Source organism: Hyperolius riggenbachi, chromosome 8 (assembly GCF_040937935.1).
Source record: "Hyperolius riggenbachi isolate aHypRig1 chromosome 8, aHypRig1.pri, whole genome shotgun sequence".
NCBI classification, from domain to species: domain Eukaryota; kingdom Metazoa; phylum Chordata; class Amphibia; order Anura; family Hyperoliidae; genus Hyperolius; species Hyperolius riggenbachi.
The window spans coordinates 175,724,481-175,746,194 of NC_090653.1; the positions used below are offsets into that span (position 1 = coordinate 175,724,481).

Here is a 21,714-nt window from a genome sequence, read left to right on the forward strand (position 1 = left end):
GGCCTTTCCTCGGCTCAATTTTTGGAGGCAGAGAGAACAGATGGCATTGCTCTGATCTGAGGCAGACACATTAAAAACATTTCCAAACCGCTGAGCCCCCCCTGGGGTGATGGCACTATGGTGGCATCAGCAGCTGACGTTGAAGGACATGTTGGCTGGCTGTCCATAGGTGGTGATTCATGGCACCGGACACTGCCACCAGCTGTTTCTGACGACGAGCTCCCCCTGCTTCTTTCAGCAACTTGTCTCCTCCTACTCCTCTCTGACTCCCCCTCTGAACAGTCCCCTTGGTCATCTCGTCTCTTAGGAACCCACATGGCATCCGTATCATCGTCATCATCATAATCATCCTGCCCAGCTTCGCTTGCTTTAGACACCTCCAAAACTGCACCAACAGCAGGTACTTCATCATCCTCCTCCTCACACGTTATGTCCATAGTGTCGCCTAACCATATAAGTACAAGGATATATAGTAAAAAAATGTTTTTTGAAGAGACAGAAGTTTCAAGATGATCTTAAATTTTAATGTATCAAAAAGTTATTTTGTAAAAACAGAGTTCACAAATCTTTAAGTGAATTAATCTTTGCAAACAACATCCCATTATCAAGTACCAAAAACAATCAGTGGCTTGCAAAAGTATTTGGCCCCCTTGAAGTTTTCCACATGTTGTCCCATTACTGCCACAAACATGAATCAATTTTATTGAAATTCCACGTGAAAGACCAATACAAAGTGGTGTACACGTGAGAAGTGGAATGAAAATCATACATGAGTCCAAACATTTTTTACAAATCAATAACTGCAAAGTGGGGTGTGCATAATTATTCAGCCCCCTGGGTCAATACTTTGTAGAACCACCTTTTGCTGCAATTACAGCTGCCAGTCTTTTAGGGTATGTCTCTACCAGCTTTGCACATCTAGAGACTGAAATCCTTGCCCATTCTTCTTTGCAAAACAGCTCCAGCTCAGTCAGATTAGATGGACAGCATTTGTGAACAGCAGTTTTCAGATCTTGCCACAGATTCTCAATTGGATTTAGATCTGGACTTTGACTGGGCCATTCTAACACATGGATATGTTTTGTTTTAAACCATTCCATTGTTACCCTGGCTTTATGTTTAGGGTCATTGTCCTGCTGGAAGGTGAACCTCCGCCCCAGTCTCAAGTCTTTTGCAGACTCCAAGAGGTTTTCTTCCAAGTCTGCCCGGTATTTGGCTCCATCCATCTTTTCATCAACTCTGAACAGCTTCCCTGTCCCTGCTGAAGAGAAGCACCCCCAGAGCATGATGCTGCCACCACCATATTTGACAGTGGGGATGGTGTGTTCTGAGTGATGTGCAGTGTTAGTTCAATGCCACACATAGCGTTTTGCATTTTGGCCAAAAAGTTCCATTTTGATGAGACCTGAGTGACCAGAGCACCTTCTTCCACATTTGCTGTGTCCCCCACATGGCTTGTGGCAAACTGCAAAGGGGACGACTTATGCTTTTCTGTTGACAATGTCTTTCTTCTTGCCACTCTTCCATAAAGGCCAACTTTGTGCAGTGCACGACTAATAGTTGTCCTATGGACAGATTCCCCCACCTGAGCTGTAGATCTCTGCAGCTCGTCCAGAGTCACCATGGGCCTCTTGACTGCATTTCTGATCAGCGCTCTCCTTGTTCGGCCTGTGAGTTTAGGTGGACGGCCATATCTTGGTAGGTTTACAGTTGTGCCATACTCCTTCCATTTCTAAATGATCACTTGAACAGTGCTCCGTGGGATGTTCAAGGCTTTGGAAATCTTTTTGTAGCCTAAGCCTGCTTTAAATTTCTTAATAACTTTATCCCTGACCTGTCTGGTGTGTTCTTTGGACTTCATGGTGTTGTTGCTCCCAATATTCTCTTAGACAACTTCTGAGGCCGTCACAGAGCAGCTGCATTTGTACCGACATTAGATTACACACATGTGCACTCTATTTAGTCATTAGCACTCATTTGGCAATGTCTATGGGCAACTGACTGCACTCAGACCAAAGGGGGCTGAATAATTACGCAACACCCCACTTTGCAGTTATTGATTTGTAAAAAAATGTTTGGAATCATGTATGATTTTCGTTCCACTTCTCACGTGTACACCACTTTGTATTGGTCTTTCACGTGGAATTTCAATAAAATTGATTCATGTTTGTGGCAGCAATGTGACAAAATGTGGAAAACTTCAAGGGGGCCGAATACTTTTGCAAGCCACTGTATGTTGAAATATACAATTGTTTAAAGAGGCGACAACGTCGACTTGTTTCGGAGTAACCTTCTTCAATTGTTTATGAAGGCCTGAGGAAGGTTACTCCAAAACAAGTCGACGTTGTCGCCTTTTTGAACAATCACATTTAATCGCAGTCTAATGTCCTACAAATATAATATGATGTATTTATATAGCACAGACATCTTCTGCAGCACTTTACAGAGTACATAGTCATGTCACTGACTGTCCTCAGAGGTGCTCACAATCTAATCCTACCATAGTCACAGTGTTATGTCCTACCATATTATTATTATTATTATTATGTATTTATATAGCATTGCCATCTTCTGCAGCACTTTACAGAGTAAATAGTCATGTCACTGACTGTCCCCAGAGTAGCTCAAAGTATAATCCATACCATAGTTCTAGTCTAATATGTTCACTATAGGCAGGGCTGGATTTAGGCCATGGCCTAGGGCACCACAAGAGAAGGGGCACCAAAGCAGCAGGCTAAACTGGTGCAGCATTTGCAAGCTGGTGCAGCATTTGCAAGCCTGCAAATGCTGCAATGCAGATAGATCAGGCTAGTGCCTGACCGCGGTACTCTGCTGCTAGCTGCCTGTGCAGCAGCCACCTTGCTCTGTGCACGTTTGTATTGTGGCCGGCGGCTATTGACTTAGGCAGCATTGGAGACGGAAATGGAGAGGAAACTTCTGCACTGGAGAAGAGCGGAGAAATTAGTGACACTGATGGCTGCTGCAGTGTGAAGGCGAGCTGGCTACCTATACTGAAAGGTGCAGGGGTGGGAAAAGGAGTGATTAAGGGAGTCATCTGGCTACCTATACTGGAGTGAAGGGGAGAGGGGTCATCTCGCTACCTAAACTGGAGGGAAAGGGGGAGGAGTCATCTGGCTACCTATACTAGATGGAAGGGGGGAGGGGTAATCTTGCTACCTATACTGAAGGGGGGCAGCTGGTGACAGTGGCCAAGGGCGGTAAAGAGTACAAATCTGGCCCTGACTATAGGATTGTTTTTGGGGAAACCAGTAGACTTATTAGTATGTTTTAAAGATGTAGGAGAATATGAAGTGTCTGAATTAAACCTGGGGGCACCTTTGCCTGGCTTCCTATACTGGGGGAACATGTACCTGGCTGTCTATATTGGGGGCACCTGAACCTGGCTACCTATACTGGGGGCACCTATACCATGCTACCTATACTGGGGGCCCCTATGCCTGGCTACCTATACTCGGGGAGCCTATACCGGCAGAAGCTATTCCTGGATACCTAAAAAAAATTATAGCAACAAAAAGACTTCAAGTGATCTCTACTACTACTGATGATTACTGTATGCATGCCAAATGCAGTCCTATGGAGCAGTTCACTATATACACCACCCCATAAAGATGATCGATAACGGGGAGAGACTGGCCTCGAATCCATGTCAGTGACATAGCTGTGGCCGATGGGGGTGGGGGGGGTGGGGTAATTGGGCAGCTCGGCCTCTCTTGTGGTGTACCTTGTCTCGGCCCTACACCTTCGGCACCAGCAATCAAGGATTGAAATACCTCTCTTGGGAGTTCCTACAGCCTTTTAGCAGCTTTTCATAGACCTTGAACACTCAGAGTGGTTAAGACTTTATTGTATCAAGCAGTGATACACGGTGCAATCTTTGGTTACAGAAGCAAGAATATCATGGCATATCTTGAAAGTAGCATTAAAGTAATGGTGACCGAAACTGTCCGGGTAAATTTAACAAAGTTTGGGATAGATGGATAGACATTTCTGATTTCTCATATTCTTTACCATTTTGCTATGATATATCATATCCAACTCTTATATGTTATATATTACACTATCTGAAATGTTTACTGTACACTGCTGTAATCTTTTGTATATTTCTATTGTGCTGTCATTAATTCCAAATAAACACTTTTGATTGACGAAAAAAAAAAACTAATGGTGACACATAAAGCAACACGTACATCAGCATAAAACAAGATGGAGATGGAGCAAAGCTAATACTAACATACTGTATGCGCTAACCATAAAACTATGGATACATCTTATATATAAAAAATTCCAGATTAACAAGTGTTAATTAGTCACATCCCACTGTAGGTGGGCTATGGGTGTATTACAGTTATCAACTACATTAGGAGCTTTCTATTGGCTTCTTTTGTACAGCACCACAGAACATGCTGGCGCTATATAAATCAATAATAATAATACTAATAATAAATTCTGTGATTGAATGACAGCTGATTGACTGCACTGGACAGGAACCCCAGGCTACGAATGGAACCGTTCCGGCAACCTTTCCCTGATTTCCTTCGAACTGTTATGGTTCTGAATCAGCCCTGGCATCTCTCAGACTGCACATCAAGCTAAATTAGAAACTACTAAATGGCCTTCATCAAAAAACGATGTTCCAAGGCTTTATTAGAATTCCGTTCTCCTAGAATATGTCCTAAGGGAGAACTCTGAATATAGTCTTCTGATGGAACACTGGTCTTTAAGTGAATGTGAGTTCTACATTGCAAGAACTCACAGATTTTTATACATACCTGCCTGCATTAGTAAGATTCAATCAGGTAGACAGGAAACAGCCCAGAGCTGTATTATAAGAAAAAGATTTCTCCTTGGTAAATACAGAAGCAAGGCATGCCTTTAATGCCTCTGTCTTAGCTCAAAGAGGTAGTTTTGTGACAAGAGCTCAAAAAAAGTATTTGAACAGTCTACTTTTATGTAGCTCACCGCCAAGCTCAGCTCTGGACAAAAATGTAAAAAATATAATTCCATGGCTCCATGCACCTTTATCTGTTCCACAGTGACAGGTACTATTACAAAATTGTGATACAGTACTGTGTTCCAAACTAATTATGAAAAACCTGCTATTTTCTGCTGGCAAGACAGGTTACTAGCATTTATGTCATAGGGTCATAACTTTCAATGTATGGTCCTGCAAGTAGGACCATCATAGTCATGTGATCATGACTTGTAAATCTGTGAAAATGCAAATCACAACTTTTTAATGGCATCTGTAATTCTGTTAAAAAAATAAAGGTCAACTGAAGTGAGAAAAACATGGAGGATGCCATATGTATTTCCTTTTTAACATGTTAATCACAAAATTAAAAATGTTAAAAAATAAACATAACTAGTTAACTTTTTTTTCCCTTTTCTTTTAGGAATCCAAAAAAAGTTCAGCCAAGAACCTGTGGTAGTAACATTGTGCATGACTGTGTCAGCTCTCTGGAGCAACTCTGGTATTTTACAGTTATTAGTAGACAATGAGATTCTTTCAGCATCATTGCAATTCCAGGAAGTCCTGTCTCCAGGTCTACTTGCTATTTGCTGTGCTTTCCTTATAATTGGCTGTGTTGCAACATTACAAAACATGGGTCCTTTACCACTTTTGTCTTTTGCTCTTGGCCTTGCCAATATTCATGTTCTTGCTTTGTTTCATGACCAATCTCTAGGCTCCTCTGGTATTGCTTGTAACTTCATGATTGTTGCAGTTATTAGTATTTATCTTGTTGCAGTTAGGTTTTCAAATATCCTTAAACCCACCAAAACTGCATTTGTGGCCAAGCCAAAAAGAATTGTAACAAGCGACGCATCAAGAAACCAGCTTGTTGTCACGGGAATTCTAGCAAATATTGTGTCATCCAGTGTTCTTTGTGGAAAGCTTATGGGGACATCCAGCATGCTGTTCAGTGGTCAATCACTCTGGCTGTTTACTTCAGCAGCGTACCAAATAGCAGTGTCTGTGGCATCATTTTGTGCTAGGGACATATTACAAGCTACTTTCTTCAGCTTGCTGGTTTTGCTTAGGTTTGTAGAAGGATATTCTCTTTTATATCAGTCAAGTATGTCAGATGATCCATTAATTCCACCTTCATTCATGTTTGTGTTTGGAGTTCTTTACTTTGCTTTATCTTGCATGATGAGTTTGCAAAATGTGTGCACTGGTTGCTATATGCTTCTTTTTGCTGTATATTGTTGTACTTTAACTCTCCCCACTGGAATTAACCACAGGGCTCCACAAATACTTAATTTGGTTATATTCTTAGCTTCAAATATTCATATGTTTCTGAGGCTCCTTTTACCAAAGACACATTTCAAAATTCTAGAAAATAAGGGAATTGTAAAGATAGCATGTTCCTGTCTTCAATACTTCAAAAGAAGGCAAAAATGTGATATCCAATATACCTTTTCTTTCCGTTTTAATGAAGGGGATGTAGAAGTAATTGGTCACGCATTTAATACTCTGGCATCCTTTTCTTTAACTGTACAAACTCAGGCCACATTTATGCTGGTAATTGCAGCTGGCATCATGGTGCACATAGCTGGTTTAATGTGCCTGTTCAGTGAGAAAGCTATGGAGAGTAGTGCCTTTATTTTTTATGGGATCCTATGGGTAACTTGGGGCTTTGCAAAGTATATTGCTTTGTATGCATCAGTTAAACCATTTTATACTGCAGTGGGGATTATTTGCTTTATTGTTTTAAATGCATTTGTTGCTATCTGTATGACTGCCCTTAACAAAGCTTGGTTTATGAATTCACTTTTACTGGAGCTTCTGCTTATTTGCAGTTTATTAGAAACCTTGAATATTGTGTCTCGTGAAAGTGTTGTTGCTTTCAGCATCTTGTTTGGAATAATGAGCTTTTACTGCTTTTTAACTACACTGGTTAATGGCACTTTGGGAGCAAGTTATCTGCCATGGGGCAAGCCATTCATACAAAATGGACTTCTTCTTCAGCAATGTTGCACCCTATGCCCACTTTCTGCAAGGAAAATAACATCAATAAGAAAAATAGCAGGTAAGTTAGTCCTTTGTAGAAATGAATATTTTTCTAAAATATCCGATGTCCAAATTATTTCATGGGTAGAACAGGAAACTGTAGAAAATTTGGCTCAGTTTATGACTGTTATCAGTTACAGCGGGCTGCAAAAGTTTGGGCAACCTTGTCAATCGCCAGGATTTTCCTGCATAAATCGTTGGTTGTTACGATAAAAAATATTAGTTAAATATATCACATAGGAGACACACACAGTTATATTTTAGAAGTGAAGTGAAGTTTATTGGATTTACAGAAAGTGTGCAATAATTGTTTAAACAAAATTAGGCAGGTGCAAAAAAGAAATGAAATCAATATTTAGTAGATGCTCCTTTTGCAGAAATTACAGCCTCAAAATGCTTCCTGTGAAGGTATTTTGGACCATTCCTCTTTACAAAACCTCTCTAGTTCATTCAGGTTTGATGGCTTCCGAGCATGAATAGCTCTCTTTAGCTCGCACCACAGATTTTCAATTATATTCAGGTCTGGGGACTGAGATGGCTATTTCAAAATGTTGTACTTGTTCCTCTGCATGAATGCCTTAGTGGATTTTGAGCAGTGTTTAGGGTTATTGACTTGTTGAAAGCTTTGTCACTGATTCCTGGACATTGGTCTCCAGAATCTGCTCATACTGAGTGGAATCTATGTGTCCCTCAACTTTGACAAGATTCCCAGTCCCTGCACTGGCCACACAGCCCCACAGCATGATGGAACCACCACCATATTTTACTGTAGGTAGCAGGTGTTTTTCTTGGAATGCTGTGTTTTTCCTCCATGCATAACGCCCCTTGTTATGCACAAATAACTCAGATCGTGAACTAAGGTCATACATGGGAGGCAGAAATATGCGATACAGAAGGACTAATGCAGAGCTAGGTAAAATAACAGGCTTGGATCACACACAGATATTCAGATGGCTAAAGTACAAAAGGCTGAGACAAGTGCTAAGTCGATAAACAGGCCGAAGTCATACACATAAGATCAGATGGCTGAGGTACAATTAAGGATGAGACAGAGACAGAGTCGTTAGGCTAGCCGAGGTCTATAACGGGTATCAGATGACTGTAGTACAAAGGGATGAGACTTTAATCAAAGTGGAGGGCACGCCGGGTCATACACAGAAACAATCAGAATAATTACAATATATATATTACACAATACTAGACTGATTAGAGTACATATATATCGCGGTGTGCGCAATATATGAAATGTAGCTCTCAACAACTATCTCACTAAGATAAGGACCAAGAACCAGCAAACTGATTAGTATCAAGGCCAATGAGCAAGTGAATTCCCTGGCCTTAAATACCCAAGAGGCAGAGCAAAAGCCCACCCCCAGAATTGACAGCACCTCCTGCCAAAAGGTGTCAGCTCATGACATCTCAGCTGAAACCCCATCAGACACTCCTCCTCAGCCTAAAAAGGCTGCTCTGCCCCGCGCGCATCCGCCTGGACGTACTGTGCACGTGCACATGTTGATCCACCGCCGCAGGGGTGCTGGGGATGACACTGGAGGAGGGCAGAGCGGCAGTTCCACTATGCAAGCGAGTACTATCGGGCTGCCTGTTTCCCGAGTCTCCCTTCTGGTGCCGGCTTGCCGATATATTTCAATTAAAATATATGGTGGCACCCGATTTGCTTTAGAGGTAGTGGGTGAGAAAACACAGGAGGTCCGGGAGCCCAATCTGGTGCAATACGTTAGTTGGTATGGGAATATTAAGTAAGTACAATAGATTTTATACTCACAAGAGTAGGTTGCTGGGTGAGGCAACCACTCGTTCTCGCTTGTGGGGAAGTACCGTCCCCACTCGGCCTTTGTTCTTGATCGCTGCTCAAAAAAAAAATAGATCTATCGGAGAGTTTTCAATATATATGTCTTCCCCTAGGACAAGGGGTTTGGGTAAGTTTGTGGAAAGAGTAGGAGGCGCACGGTAGAACGGAAATAGTATATTCACTCTATATGGGAGATACAGCATTCAATAAAAAATGGTGTGATCCTACCTTCTAGATGTCCCCTTTCGGGAAACATACAAACTGTAGTTTATGATTTTGTAATTCGATTTTATTTTGCACAAGACAACGTGTTTCACGGTCAGAACCGCTTCCTCAGGTCAGTGATAGTACCTTAAAAATCATAAAAAACACAGCGCTCAGATGCAGTCAATTTGGAACTTAAAATCATACAGATACCTAGTTATTCTTAAAACAGGTCTAAAAAACATACATATTTATATAAGACCATATAAATCTACATAGAATTATAAAAGAGTAAAATGTAACAAAGTCAAGTGTAATCTATACCTTATACAACACACTAACAGCTATGTAAGATGGGGCAGTCTAGCCTGACTCAGTGTGGTCCACTTGAAAATATGCTACCCTATACAACACACCGGCAGCTATGTGAAATGGGGCAAACTAGCCCGACTTGGTGTGATCCACTCGAATATGTGGTATAAGTCAACATTTTGTTAGGGGTGGTGTTTATTAGGGTGGTACCTCCCCTATTAATGCTACGTAAAATTGCGTCTCACTCCATATATCGCAACGCATTACATATATTACTACATCATGTTACATATATCATAGCACACAATACATAACAATACAGCATACCAATAGTTCTTAGTATGCATAGAAATGGAATCAACTGGCCAAGCAAAAAACATTTGAAACATTTAAAAAACATTTAAAACATTTAAAAGACATTCCCACCTAGTATAAAGGCGATAGAGGTGAATCTGGGTAATTATGAAGCGCCTGGTGACCTGCACAAACCCACCCACACAAGATCTGTGTATGTTTGCTTATGTGCAGATTCCCCCCCCCCCACCACCACCCCCTGATGTAGAGAGGGTTGCGCGCTTCCTCTGGCAGCAATAGTGTTGGTGGTGGTGGGAAGGGCTTACCTCTGTTCAGTAACTTCTAAACATCCGGGCGCCGTATACGAGCCGTGGCCGCCGGAGATTTAAATAGAGGATATGAGCAGGTAGAGGGCGGCCGAAATCTTGTGCGATTTCGCGCTGACGTCATGCGATCAGCACGATTGGTTAACTGAGGAGAGCCCTTGAGTTTAGTATGGCAGTGTGGGCGTCCATTTTCAGAGAGGGAACTGCCCTCTATCCAAACGGTGTGCCACTAGGTTCAATTCTAGGAGATCGTCGGCCATCTTAGTTGTGGCAGGTGTCTTATAGAAAGCTAGGTGCGGCGGCCATATTGCTGAGGACATAGTTATATGCGGCAGCCATATTGTTGAGGACATAGTTATATGCGGCGGCCATATTGCTGGAGGCTCAATAACGAGGGTTATTTCAGGGGATTAATTAGTGTGTTAATAAATAAATATATATTCAACATCCATTACCGGGTTCCTAGGGCAGGATTGTAGGGGCATTATTTTATAATGGGAGGAATGGGACTTTTAAAATTTTAACAGATTGGATTTGTTTAACCTGCTTAGCGGTATGGACAAGCTTAGCTCGTCCATGACCGCCGCACAGGATTGCTCTGGCCCTGGTGGGCCGATTTTCGTAATTTTTTTTTTAAACATGCAGCTAGCACTTTGCTAGCTGCATGTTGGGGACGATCGCCAATGCTCATTGGCGATGCACCGCTACCTGTCTCGTAACAGGGCCGCCCCCCCCCCCCCCCCCCGTGCGCAGCCTGGCCAATCAGTGGGGAGGAGGCAGAGATCCGCGGCTGATAGATGCGCATGGAGGCAGAGCTACAGGGCTTAGCTCTGCCTCCATGAGCAGCAAAATCCATGACCAAGAAAGTCGTGGATTTTGCAGGGGGGATTTGGGGGGTAAAGGTCCCTTGTTCTGCCGTGGGATAGCGGCGTTTTAGCAGGGGCAAACATGCCCCCGTTGAATATAAAGGAAAAAGCCGTTTTTAAAGTCGCTTCAGAGTCTCTTTAAAATAATCTCTTTTCTTCTTGTGTGCTCCTCATATAATTGTTTTTACAGTATTGGTTATGTGGTCCCTTACTTCAACCTTCTTGATGTTTTTCTTCAGTGTAGTAAATATATACTGTACATGTATAAGAATTATGATACAAGTGTCTGTGCCCACAGAAGAGATCCAATGGTTCACGACTGGGTAGAGTCACCACTGTATGCTAGAGGTCATCTTCTAGCCTCCAGCAAATTTTCAGTTAACCTAATCCAACTCTTGTTGGGCGAGAGATAAAACCATAAGAACAGGACTCATGTATGAAGAGCATTTTACATACATAGCAAACTAGGTTTAAACAAAGACATGTAATGTGCCTATCAAATTCTTGTTTCCATAGCAACAAGTCATAAACCTTGTTTCATTTTCCATGTTAGCCCCCAGATAGTAGTCTCATTAGCTGTGTGTGCCCCACAGATAGTACTATTCGGTAGCAATGTGATGCCTTCCAGATACTAGTATTTGGTACCCATGTGTATCCCCAGGTATTAGGTACCTTGGTGCGTTTGTGGCCCTCACAAAGTAGTATTAGGTAGCCATTTTGCCTCTCAGATAGCAGTATTAGGCAGCCATGTGTGCCTCTAGATATTATTATTATTAGGTATTCTTTGTTCTCCTTAAATAGCAGAACTGGGTAGCCATGTGTGCTCATGTTCAGCAAAAACTCGGTATACAGAGGCGCCAGAGTAGAGTAAAACGTTTTAAAAACCGCTTAAAAGGAGAGGGGGATGTTAAGGTGGACTCACCTCCCTCTTACAAAAAAAGAAAACTCACTTGAGTCTCAATAAAATAGAATTGTCAAGTAATTTATTCAACTCCACAAATGCAATGCGTTTCGCGGGCGTGACCCCGCTTCTTCAGGCAAAAATGGGAGCACAACTCAGTGGGTCAAGCAATAAGTTTGAGCGCCTCTGTGCTCATGTAGCATTATTACTGTAGGTAGGTAGATGAGCCCCTCCGGAATCGAGTGGAGCCCCAGGATGGGGGCAGGCTGAAGAAGTAGGACACTCTGTGTATATACCAGCTGAGGCTGAGCCAACTATGGCAGTAAATTGTAGGAGAGGGTTGGTGCTGCACAGTGTACTGGAGCCAGGATCGGACAGTAAGCAGACGGCGAAGCTCTGTGTCTGTTACTCGTAAGGCGCTGGCCTTCCCTAGAGGGAGGAGAGCTATTGCTGTATAGTAAGGACACACACAGCTTCCTCCTAACCCCAGAAGGGGGCAAGCGGGTCTCTTGCCCCAGGCGCAGTTTGTTGAATTCTTAAAAAGGCGGCAAAATGTGGATGGGGAATGGCAGTTTAGGCGCCAAAACCTGACCTTGCCCCAGGCGCAACTTGGGGCAACTTGGTCTAGATCCGTCCCTGTGGCCATCCATAAATGCAGCTACTGCAGCCTTCGTCTCTACACCACTAGCCACAAGGTCAAAGCTTTTTGCAAAGTTCAAGTAAATTGTTTGCATGTTTTGTTTATGGGTGCTCCAATGTATTACACCTCACTATATTATAAACAGTGGGTGCAGATATACAACAGGGTAAAGACGCATCCTGATGTATGTAAAATTTGGCTCAAAACCACAAAAATCATAAATATGTGGTGGGTTACCTCAATAACGACAAGCTCATAAGAGAAAAAAATGATTTGCTCAGGCCAATACAAGTGCCGCATCTGCAGATAGCCGCACTATCTGCAGCTGCAGCACTTGTATTGGCCCGAGGAAGTTACAGGGCAGTTGACCCATGAAACACATTGTCTGTGTAAATAAAAGTCATCTCTTGTCATATTGAGGTAAGCCACCTCATCTTTATCATTTTAGTGGTTTTTAACCTAATTGTATATACATCTGGGTGCCTCTTTACCCCCTTTATATTGCATTCATTCCCCACATCATTGAGGTTGGAAGGGGTTTTCCCTCGGTTTTGACTGGCCAACACCATTCCAAGAGCCAGTAATTTTTCACAAGGAGAGTGACCGTATCCAGGTCTATTTGGACACCCAAGTGTCGGGTTTATTGTCTCCCCCTGCTTCCTGTGTTCCGTTGCCCCTCTGCAACCATCTTTTGTAAGACGCCACTTATTTCTTTTCATTAACTCACCCCTGTCAAAAACATAATATGCTATATGGGCTCCCCTTTTTGCTTGTGTTTTTTTTTCTCCAGTAGCGTGCCCCAGTACCCCACCAGTAGCAAAGTGGGCGCAGATAACAAGCGTGTATACTGTACATAACAAGTACAAATTATGATGAAGGAGTTGTAGAGGACTCTGCCTTAATCTGAATTACAATCTAGGAGGTGGGGCAACGGAACTATGGCTAATTATTGATGGTATTAGGGAGAGGAAGATGGGTAAGCAAGTTTGCAGGGATCAGTCTTGAGTGCTTGATTAACCACTTCCCAACTGAGGGGTTTTACCCCTTGACCACCAGAGCAATTTTCACCTTTCAGCACTCCTTCCATTCATTCGTTTATAACTTTATTATTACTTATCGCAATGAAATGAACTATATCTTGTTTTTTTCGCCACTAATTAGGCTTTCTTTAGGTGGGACATTATGCCAAGAATTATTTTATTCTAAATGTGTTTTAATGGGAATATAGGAAAAAATGTGGGAAAAAATTTATTATTTTTCAGTTTTCGCCATTATAGTTTTTAAATAATGCATGCTACTGTAATTAAAATCCATGAAATGTATTTGCCCATTTGTCCCGGTTATAAAACCGTTTAAATTATGTGCCTATCACAATGTTTGGCACCAATATTTTAATTGGAAATAAAGGTGCATTTTTTTCAATTTTGCGTCCATCCCTAATTACAAGTCCATAGTTTATAGAGTAACAGTGTTAAACCCTCTTGACATAAATATTTAAAAAGTTCAGTCCCTAAGGTAACTATTTATGTATTTTTTTTTAATTGTAATTTTTTTTTTAATTACAAAAAAAAAATGGGAAGTGTGGGAGGTAAGGAGTTAATTTTTTGTGTAAAACTAATTTATTTGTATGTGAAAAATGCTTTAGGGTGTAGTTTTACTATTTGGCCACAAGATGGCAACAGTACCTTTTTTGTTTAATGCGACCTCCTTCCGGACGCTTGTAGGAAGTACTAGGAGGCTGGGAAAGTTTTTTTTTATTTTCACAATGATCGCGCTGCTTATCGGAGAAGTAGCGGATCATTGTGGGGCTTAGATCAACAAACGGGAATGGATTTTCCCATTCATTGATCTCCGGGTGAGCAGGCGACGGCGTGTTTATGAGCAGGAGTGCGCGCTAGAGCGAGCGGGAGCGCGGGCAGCGGCGGGAGCGCGGAAAATACGGATTTCTCCGTCCCTGGTGGTGAAAGGATGGAAAAAGGGACGGAGAAATCCGTATGCGTGGGGGTAAAGTGGTTAAATATGTTAAAGGTAGAAGCTGCTAATGAATTTCAGAAAGTTCAGGCAACCTCAGAAGTCTAGAAGTTATGCATGGAATTAGGTTCTGAGTGAGAAATTAATGTGTAGGTCACTGGAGCAAAGTAGAAAATAATTAGGATGTAGTTGTGTATAACATTGGAAATGCAAGTGGGTCAAGAGCAGGAGAATGATTCACAGGCAAAGCAGAGCTAAGATAGGGCCGGGAGGAGCGAGCACGGAGAGCTAGGGAGGCCCCACATGATAGGGCTAGACAGCTTGCCCATCAAGGGGTTAATTGTGCGGAAAGAAGGTAGGCTGGTCGTTAGGCAGGAAGGGGGAGTTCCAGAGCCAGCAGAGCCGGGTCCTAGGTGGAGAGGAAGGGAAGGAGTCAGGTCAGAGAAGCTGGAGACAGGGAAATTTCCAGGAGCTTCTCTGCCCCCATCAGGGGTGCAGCTAAGGTTTTTGTGGCCCCAAGCGGACTGTAGCAAGAGGCCCTATCCTGCGGCGAAAAATGGGTGTGGCTATCCCGCATAAGTGGGCGTGGCCATGACATGTGGGTGGAGCAGGAGGGCGGATTGGGGCGGGGCTGTTTGCGGGGAAAAAATGGATGTTGGGGTGATTGAGGCGCGCGTAGCGCGCCGAAAGATTGGCGCGGCCATGACATTGTATGGGCGAAGCTTAACCGTAGCACAGCAAATATAGCCAACTATGACCATTAAATAATAAATGCAGCAACAGTTACCCCAGACACCAGAAAATAAAAACGCAATTTGGGCCACATTTCAGCAGAAATCAAACGCAATTAGGGCACATTTTCAGCAGAAATCAAACGCAATTAGGGCACATTTTCAGCCGAAATCAAACGCAATTAGGGCACATTTTCAGCAGAAATCAAACGCAATTAGGGCAGAGTTCAGCAGAAATCAAACGCAATTAGGGCCACATTTTCAGCAGATATCAAACGCATTTAGGGCACAGTTCAGCAGAAATCAATCGCAATTAGGGCCACATTTTCAGCAGAAATCAAACGCAATTAGGGCACAGTTCAGCAGAAATCAATCGCAATTAGGGCCACATTTTCAGCAGATATCAAACGCATTTAGGGCACAGTTCAGCAGAAATCAATCGCAATTAGGGCCACATTTTCAGCAGATATCAAACGCATTTAGGGCACAGTTCAGCAGAAATCAATCGCAATTAGGGCCACATTTTCAGCAGATATCAAACGCATTTAGGGCACAGTTCAGCAGAAATCAATCGCAATTAGGGCCACATTTTCAGCAGATATCAAACGCATTTAGGGCACAGTTCAGCAGAAATCAATCGCAATTAGGGCCACATTTTCAGCAGATATCAAACGCATTTAGGGCACAGTTCAGCAGAAATCAATCGCAATTAGGGCCACATTTTCAGCAGATATCAAACGCAATTAGGGCACAGTTCAGCAGAAATCAATCGCAATTAGGGCCACATTTTCAGCAGATATCAAACGCATTTAGGGCACAGTTCAGCAGAAATCAATCGCAATTAGGGCCACATTTTCAGCAGATATCAAACGCATTTAGGGCACAGTTCAGCAGAAATCAATCGCAATTAGGGCCACATTTTCAGCAGATATCAAACGTATTTAGGGCACAGTTCAGCAGAAATCAATCGCAATTAGGGCCACATTTTCAGCAGATATCAAACGCATTTAGGGCACAGTTCAGCAGAAATCAATCGCAATTAGGGCCACATTTTCAGCAGATATCAAACGCATTTACAGTTCAGCAGAAATCAATCGCAATTAGGGCCACATTTTCAGCAGATATCAAACGCATTTACAGTTCAGCAGAAATCAATCGCAATTAGGGCCACATTTTCAGCAGATATCAAACGCATTTAGGGCACAGTTCAGCAGAAATCAATCGCAATTAGGGCCACATTTTCAGCAGATATCAAACGCATTTAGGGCACAGTTCAGCAGAAATCAATCGCAATTAGGGCCACATTTTCAGCAGATATCAAACGCAATTAGGGCACAGTTCAGCAGAAATCAATCGCAATTAGGGCCACATTTTCAGCAGATATCAAATGCAATTAGGGCACAGTTCAGCAGAAATCAATCGCAAATTCGCAATTAGGGCTGCGGCTGCAAAAAGAAAAGAATTTACTCACCTGGCAGGCTGGCACTGGCAGAAGTCTTCTCTCCCTGGTCTCCTCTCCCGGCCGGCTTCTCAGGCGCGCAGTTCCCACGGAGCTCCCTTCCTGGCTTCCTCCTCCAATCTCCCGCGCTGATTCATGCAGGGCTACGGGTCGGGAAGATGGCCACCCGAAGCCCTGTACTGGAGACATAGTCTCCAGAGCAGGGCTTCGGCGGCGGCCATCTTTCCTGTAGCCCTGCTCTGCTCTGCCAGCCCGGCGGGGCTGCGGGGAAAAAGTGACGTCACGCCGACGTCACGGAGCCGCCGAGGCCCCTAAGATTGTGAGGCCCCAAGCGACCGCTTGGTTCGCTTTATGCCTCGCGGCGCCCCTGGCCCCCATCCCCCCTTCGATTTCGCCGACATGGAGGACATAGATAGCCTGCTCGCTATGGTCAGGGGTGGGGACGGCAGCAAGAGGAGCCCAGTGGGTGGCGAAACAGATGGCCCTGATGTCCGGCGGCAGCCGCGGTGAGCAGCATGGGCGGGCAAGCGTGCGCATTTCTCGGCCGCCGGAGCGGCTGAGCCCCAATGCATCCCCCAGAGGCAATAGAAGGAGCGGGAGCCCTGTGCAGGTTCCCCCGGCTCCCCCACCTAAGAAGAGCAGCGCAGCGGGAAGAAAGGGGTCTGCAGCCAGCCAGCCATGTGCGCAGCTGGAGCCAGAGTGCTCAGGAGAGCAGAGGCTTAAGAGGGGGCTGCAAACAGCAGCGCAGGGAGAGCAGCGCGGAGAGGCAGCTGCACCCAAGCAGAGTGGCCATAGGAAGAGCGGAGGGGCTGCAGGAGCTCAGGGAGGTCGGAGCAAGAAGCAGCCTGCCCCCACACCCAGTCAGGCAAAAGGGGCCAAAAAATCAGGAAGTGGGTCGGGGAGCAGAAGGCTAACAAGGCTGGGAAACAGGCTTCCAAGAGGAGATCCCACAGCGCTGATCGCAGTGCAGGTGACACAGCTGCTGTGCGGGGCAGGCCTTCGGCCACATCACCACCACGCCACGACACAGCATCTGGAAGTGGTGTGGGTTCGGGCCACCGCGGTTCGCACAGGGGGCAGTCGCCCAATGTTTCACAGCCAGGTGGCAGGGATGGCAGCAGGCATGACAACAGATCCGTCTCCCCTGCAGATGCTGCTTCTGGAGGTTCGGATGGTGATAGCAGTCCAGCAGAGCCGGCGAGTCCAGGTGTGTCGGCTGATCGGGATTCCCGTCCGGTGCAGCCAGGTGAAATCAATGCCAATGCTAATTATTCAATGTCTGCTTACTCATGTGATAATGGGGATAGATCGAGGGACCGTGGTAATTTGGCTGGGGGTAGTGGGGTAAGGGGGGTGGTTGTCCCGCCACAGACAATTGCAAATGTTCCCCCTGTAGATAATTCCACTCCCACACTGTCTCTTTTAAATTCCTTATTGCAGGGTATACGCAATGCGTTACAGGACTCAGGTGGAGCACAAACAGGAGGGCTGGCTGGGTCACCAGTGCCTGCCTGGTCGAGTCCTTTGGGGGTGGACAGCACAGGTTTAACAGCACCGCCCCCGGTTGGTCCCGCCAGTGGTACTGTGGTAGCAAATACGGAGGTGGTGGCTGCAGCAGCTCCTGCGCAGACGGCCACACGTGATAAGGAGGTAGAGTCGGTACGAATAGCCGACACAGCAAAGGGCGAGTTGTACCTTTGTTTCATGGGACCGTTAGGTTTTCACATTAAGCAGGAAGTACGTGAAAAAATATGGAAGGGTGAGTATATAGAAATATTTTCATTACTCCCTCTTGCAAAGTTTAATTTGGATCGGGCTAAGCCTGATGAAAGTAAGAAAGAAGAAGAGGAGTGCAGGAGGTACCGTCTGATTCCCAGGACTTTTCAGAACTGGCTGCAGGCATTTTCGATCTATGCCAGCATATTAGGAGAAAAACAGCCAGAATGTTGTTCCGCATTATTTTGTTATCAGGATTGTATAGGGGACGCTTACAGGGAATATGGAGGCACGGCGTGGCTGCGCTACGACGAGCACTTCAGGCAATGTAAGGCGGTTCGCCCCGCAGTGAGATGGGATCATAAAGACATCGATATGTGGATGAAACTTATGATCCCGGGAATGAAACACAATCAGCCCTTTCAAGTTCAGGAACATCGGGACAGCTGGCCAACAAAAAAACGGGAGTCTGCTGGAAGTTTACCGAGGGGGCATGCAAGTTTGGCGGATCATGCCGATTCAAACATGAATGTTCCTCGTGCGGGGGAAGTAACCACCCGGTTACAAAATGTTTCCGCCAAAACAGGGGGCGGGCCTCAGATTCTGCTGGAAAAGGAGGAGCCCAGTGAGGGTGGAAAAGATGGAACGCCATCTAAGTAAGTATCCGGAAGCCTTGGCGGCTACATTTTTGCGTAAGGTTTTTTTCTGAGGGTTTTATCATTCCTAGCGTTGGGGTTTCCTGCTCCTAACCCCCCTACCGTAATTTAAAGCCAGTTGCTTTGCATACAGAGGTGGTGACGGCAAAATTGCAGAAGGAGGTAAGTTTGGGCAGGATGGAGGGTCCTTTTATTGAGCCCCCGATTGAGGACTTGGTGCTTTCACCCCTGGGATTAGTGCCAAAAAAGGAGCCGAACGCTTTTCGGCTCATACATCACCTTTCCCACCCAAAGGGTTTTTCGGTTAATGACGGTATTGACCCAGAGGCTGCAACTGTCGCTTACACGTCATTCGATACGGCTGTTAGGATGATCAAACGAACAGGCAAGGGTTCACTGCTGGCCAAAACGGATGTGGAGGTAGCATTCCGCTTGTTACCGGTACATCCTTCAAGTTTTCGGTTGTTAGGTTGTTTTTGGGACGGGGGGTTGTATGTGGACTGCTGTTTGCCTATACGATGTTCCATATCCTGTTCTTATTTTGAGCGTTTTAGCTCATTTGTGGAATGGGTGGTCAAGGATGTTGCGGGTATGCAGACAGTCATCCACTATTTGGATGACTTTCTGTTTATCGGCAAACAAGAGACGCTAGAGTGTGCCTATTTGCTTGCAACAATGAGACAGGTGTGTGCACATTTCAGCATCCCATTGGCAGAGGAAAAGACGGAGGGTCCTCAGACCACTATAAAGTTTTTGGGCATTACCATAGACTCTTTGGCTATGCAATGCAGGTTACCTGAGGACAAAGTGGACGACTTGCGTCGGACCATTTCTGTGGTGCTGCAACGCAGAAAAATTGAGTTACGGGAGCTCCAGTCTTTGTTAGGAAAATTTAATTTTGCTTGCAGAGTTATGCCCATGGGGCGTATATTCTGCAGATGCTTGGCCAGCGCTACAGCAGGGGTGATGGCTCTTCATCATCGAGTTAGGTTGTTAGCGGAACACAAGGAAGATCTGCGCATGTGGTTAACTTTTCTGGCAGAGTTTAATGGGCGATCCATGTGGATGGAGGAAACGTTGGTGAACCACGATTTGGAACTGTTCATGGATGCGGCTGGATCATGCAGCTTCGGTGCCTTTTTTGCAGGTAAGTGGTGCGTAGAGTCATGGCCGGCATCCTGGGTACTGGAGGGTCTCACGCACAATCTGCTGTTGTTGGAATTATTCCCTATTCTGGTAGCAGTGGAGCTGTGGGGACCACTGTTGCAGAACAAAAGGATCCGGTTTAATTGTGACAATTGGGGGGTGGTGTTGGCAATTAATCGTTTGTCAGCATCATCACCGCCTGTCATCAGGGTGCTTCGCCAGTTAGTGCTCAGTTGTTTGAGGTTCAACATGATGATTTTTGCTGTGTACTTGCCGGGTACTGAGAATGAGGTTGCTGACGCTCTTTCTCGGTTCCAATGGCAGAGATTTCGTAAACTTGTGCCGGGAGCAGAGCGGCAAGGGGCTTCCTGCCCCCGGGCCTTGTGGGTGATACCGGTGCACGTATAGAAGATTGGATTTCTCACTCGCTGTCCACATCGACTTGGGCTGCTTACTCAGCGGTGTGGGATACTTTGATCAACATGTTACGGCAGGTTGGAGGTTGCCAGTCGGATGAGGAATATGTGTTTTTATTGCTTCAATTTATGGCTGAAAAAGGGGCTGCAGGGGTTTCCCCGGGGGTCCTCGCCAAGAACTTGTCGGCCCTTTCTTTTTGGTTCAAGTTAAGAGGGTTAACAAACTTTACAAAAGATTTTAGAGTACGAATGGCAATAAGGGGATTTAGAGTTCAGTTCAGGCCCACTAAAGACTCTAGGCGTCCAGTAATGTTTAGTCTGTTAGTTTCCATTTTGGGCAGGTTACATGACTTATGTGATTCCCATTACGAGGAATTATCGTTTGCTTCAGCATTCACGTTAGCATTCTTTGGGGCCTTCAGGGTAAGTGAATTGGTGAGCCCCAACAAGAAAAAGGCGGGTGGCCTTATGCGGGGGGAGGTAAAGCTTAGCCTGAGGTTAGTGAAAATATACCTGCGTCGGTCAAAAACTGACCATCTGGACTGTTACCTTATTCCCGGTACCGGGCTCCGCAGCCTGCCCAGTCCAGACGGTGGGCAGTTTCATGAGAGTATGATCAAGCTTAGATGGCCTTTTCCTGTGTCATGCGGATGGAGTTCCGCTGACAAAGTATCAGTTTGTAGCAGTATTTAGAAAGGCACTGGGTTTCCTGGGTTTGGATGCTAAGCAATATGCCTCACATTCCTTCAGGATTGGTGCGGCAACAGAGGCGGCTAGATGGGGGCTGGGTAATGAACAGGTTAAGAAGATTGGCAGGTGGGAATCGTCCAGGTTCCTATTGAATATCAGGCCACATTTGATCTAGGTAGTAGTTTCTTGCAGGAATAACGTTGGTTGGGTCATGGTGCCGGTTAGTGTTTTGGTTTCATTTATTTACAGATATTCCTAAGCCTCCGTGTCTTGTGTGGATTTTTGGACACTCGTATGTGGCCTGGGGGGCCCGGAGAGCCGCTGTGCGACCGGACTATCGGCAGCTGGGGATCCCGAGATCGTCAGCATGTGTCAGATGGATCGGCATCCCTGGAATGTTGTGGGCAGGTTTGTAGCCTTAGACAGAGCTCCTGATATCCTAGTTCTGCACGCAGGAGGTAATGATCTGGCCTCAAGGACCACGAGGCAGATCATCCAGGACATCAAGTGCGACTTCCTGAGAATACGATCCAACTTCCCTGA

The 21,714-nt window shown here is 45.0% G+C and overlaps 1 protein-coding gene across 9 annotated transcripts in view; it reads left to right on the top strand.

Moving 5' to 3' along the window:
- The window catches only part of LOC137527196 (uncharacterized), a 334,365-nt gene that overhangs the window by 84,739 nt on the left and 227,912 nt on the right, over positions 1-21,714 (top strand). For 7 of the 9 annotated variants that reach the window (XM_068247681.1, XM_068247683.1, XM_068247682.1 and 4 more), the window contains exon 3: positions 5,415-7,052. The exons of 1 other annotated variant lie outside the window; for it this stretch is intronic. In XM_068247681.1, coding sequence (XP_068103782.1) covers positions 5,415-7,052 — 1,638 coding nt within the window. The remainder of the gene's footprint in view (positions 1-5,414; positions 7,053-21,714) is intronic. One more of the 9 variants, XM_068247688.1, reaches the window with a different exon arrangement.